The sequence below is a fragment of the Saprolegnia parasitica genome (assembly GCF_000151545.1).
Source record: "Saprolegnia parasitica CBS 223.65 unplaced genomic scaffold supercont2.1225, whole genome shotgun sequence".
NCBI lineage: Eukaryota > Oomycota > Saprolegniomycetes > Saprolegniales > Saprolegniaceae > Saprolegnia > Saprolegnia parasitica.
The window spans coordinates 1-2,234 of record NW_012157619.1 but is presented as its reverse complement, the minus strand read 5'-3'; the positions used below and the strand labels follow the sequence as shown (position 1 = coordinate 2,234).

Sequence of the window (2,234 nt, the reverse complement as noted above, 5' to 3'; positions counted from 1 at the left end):
CACGGCCGTACTCTCGATGCGCGCGGCGCTTTTTGAAGCCGCACGCCACGACGGCGGCGCCGGCGTCCAGCGCCACGGCAGTCACCGTCTCTGCCGTCGCCCTACTCGCGACGGCGCTCCTCGTTCTTGTTTAAATAACGCGTAATTCAGTGTTTTGTGGTCTCGTCCACGGTCCTTCTACCTGTACCGACGGCTTGACAAGCGAAAACATATGATTTGAGCATATCCATGTCTTCCGTCCCGGTACAAAGCTGGTGCCCGTGAAAGAGAAGCCACGAGGATGGATGGACGGCGATAAAGAAGAGACGGCAAACGATCGCCTGTCCGTGAACCAAAATCAATGGACTTGCTTCATCGATGGTGCAGAAGGCATGATCGACTGAAAAGACGGTGGTCATTGACGTGCAAGTTGGTGTTGCCAAGGCCGTGGTGCTGTTGACGTTGCCGCTGCGGACGCTGTCATACCGTAGTCAGGTCTGGTTCCGGATCGCCTGCCAGATGTTGTAGCAGATGGCGGCTGCTGGTGTCTCCTCATCGCACGACGACACACCCAAGCTGCGTTTGCGTCGTCGATGCAACAGTGGACGCATGCAAACTGACAGCGTACGAATGGCGATCGTGCGTCGCATGACCAGAAGCACGAGTCACTTGCCCATGACGCTGGGTCGTCGATGGCTCACATTTATCCATCTTGGCTGGTATCAAAGTGAATTAGAACGCATACAGCCAGGCATGAAGCGACGAAATGACGCCCACAGTCCCTACGCCAAGTCCTCTGAATGCTTGAGGATGCAGCCATCGTCGGTCACTGATCAGCGTTTGCGGGTCACGATCCTCACCGTCGTCGTTCCTGGCGACGGTGGTGCTGCATCTGATCGCCGATCCTTTTCTGCCGTCGGTGTCGTGGCGACGTTATCTGATGCGCAAGGACCGAAGAACGCGCTGCATCATGGCGTTACAAACCTTGCCAGCTCATTGACCCCGGACTCCTAGACCTACTACGAGGCTCCGTAGCATGCCAGTACCCAACGTGGCGACAATAATGCGTGGGGCCAGTCCGAAGCACCGCGCTGGCTCACGAGAAAGCGCTCGGAATTTCTGCCGAGAGGAGCGCGCTCAATTCTGCGCACCATCTAAAGTGGCGAGGCTCTTGCCATGGAACCACGTCGATTCATTCCCTATTGACGTTGAAACAACATTGCTACTCGAATGAATCGCCGAGCAGAAACGCCGTGACGTCGTCGACGTATCGGCTTTTGGGGTCGTCCTCGGACTCGAACTCGGCGGCGACGCGCGCTCGGATGACGTCATGCGGCTGCGTCCAAAGCGGCGCGACGTCGTAGGCCATGCTTTGGTAGTACAAGCACACGCGCTTCTCGCCCATGATGAAATGCAGCGCCTGCGCTTGGTTGGAGAAGACGGGACATTGCGCGACGGCAACCCTATCCTGTTCGAGTGTCGTGGCATATTGGAACAGCTAATGATGCATGTGTGTGTCTCCATCGATCTCGAGATGCAGTGTACCTGCACAGTGGCGAGGGCCGCAATGTGCTTGAGCACGCGCACCTCGTTTTCGAGCGAAATGGGCGGGATCGCGTGCGCCGGCGTCTGCACCGAGAACGCGTCGAACTCCAACTCGGTCGCGACAATGAGTCGCAGAAAACTCAGTCCTACGCACTGGGCATACATCCTAATGCACGAGGTGCATACGATCAAACCTTCGCGCGTGTTGGCGTCGCCGTGGTACGTGCTGAAGCGCGTGTCCATCGAGTAGACACCGCTGTCGTGGAGGTACCTACACCAACCTTGAGCGTTTGCGACGCAGACGTCGCAGTGCACCGTTGCTTCTTGCCATAGAGCGACGAAGGCTCGTTCTCGAAGAGCTGTAGCGGGAAGAGAACCTCGTTGGGATTGCGTCCGTCTTCTTCCGTGTTGTCGGGCACGGCGAACCCATAGTTGAGAAGGAACCTAGTCGCTAGCATGAGTGGGCTCGGCGTCAGCGTTGGACGCACCGGTGGTTGCACTTTTTGCCGTACGAGTCGTAGACTTGGTTGCCAGCGGCAATGCCATGCAGCGCCGTGATCGTAAACCCGTTGGCATCGTCGTCAAAGGTCCAGCTGCATCCGCTGAGAAGAAACCATGAGAAAGCATGTTCTACCTCGTTTCGCGGGGCCGGTAGTGGTTGAGCATGTCGGCGTACGGTACGAGCGCTGCGGTTTTGAAGCCGTGGATGT

At 57.4% G+C, this 2,234-nt stretch overlaps 1 protein-coding gene across 1 annotated transcript; it reads right to left on the bottom strand.

The window, feature by feature from the left end:
- Nucleotides 1-1,201: 1,201 nt before the first annotated feature.
- SPRG_18466 (hypothetical protein) lies at nucleotides 1,202-2,190 on the bottom strand (the record flags this gene model as incomplete). The annotated part of the gene is made up of 6 exons (XM_012357906.1): nucleotides 1,202-1,477; nucleotides 1,525-1,670; nucleotides 1,719-1,795; nucleotides 1,840-1,968; nucleotides 2,013-2,117; nucleotides 2,159-2,190. The coding sequence occupies 6 exons, from the start codon at nucleotides 2,188-2,190 to the stop codon at nucleotides 1,202-1,204; spliced, it is 765 nt and encodes a 254-aa protein (XP_012213296.1).
- Between the last annotated feature and the right edge of the window lie 44 nt (nucleotides 2,191-2,234).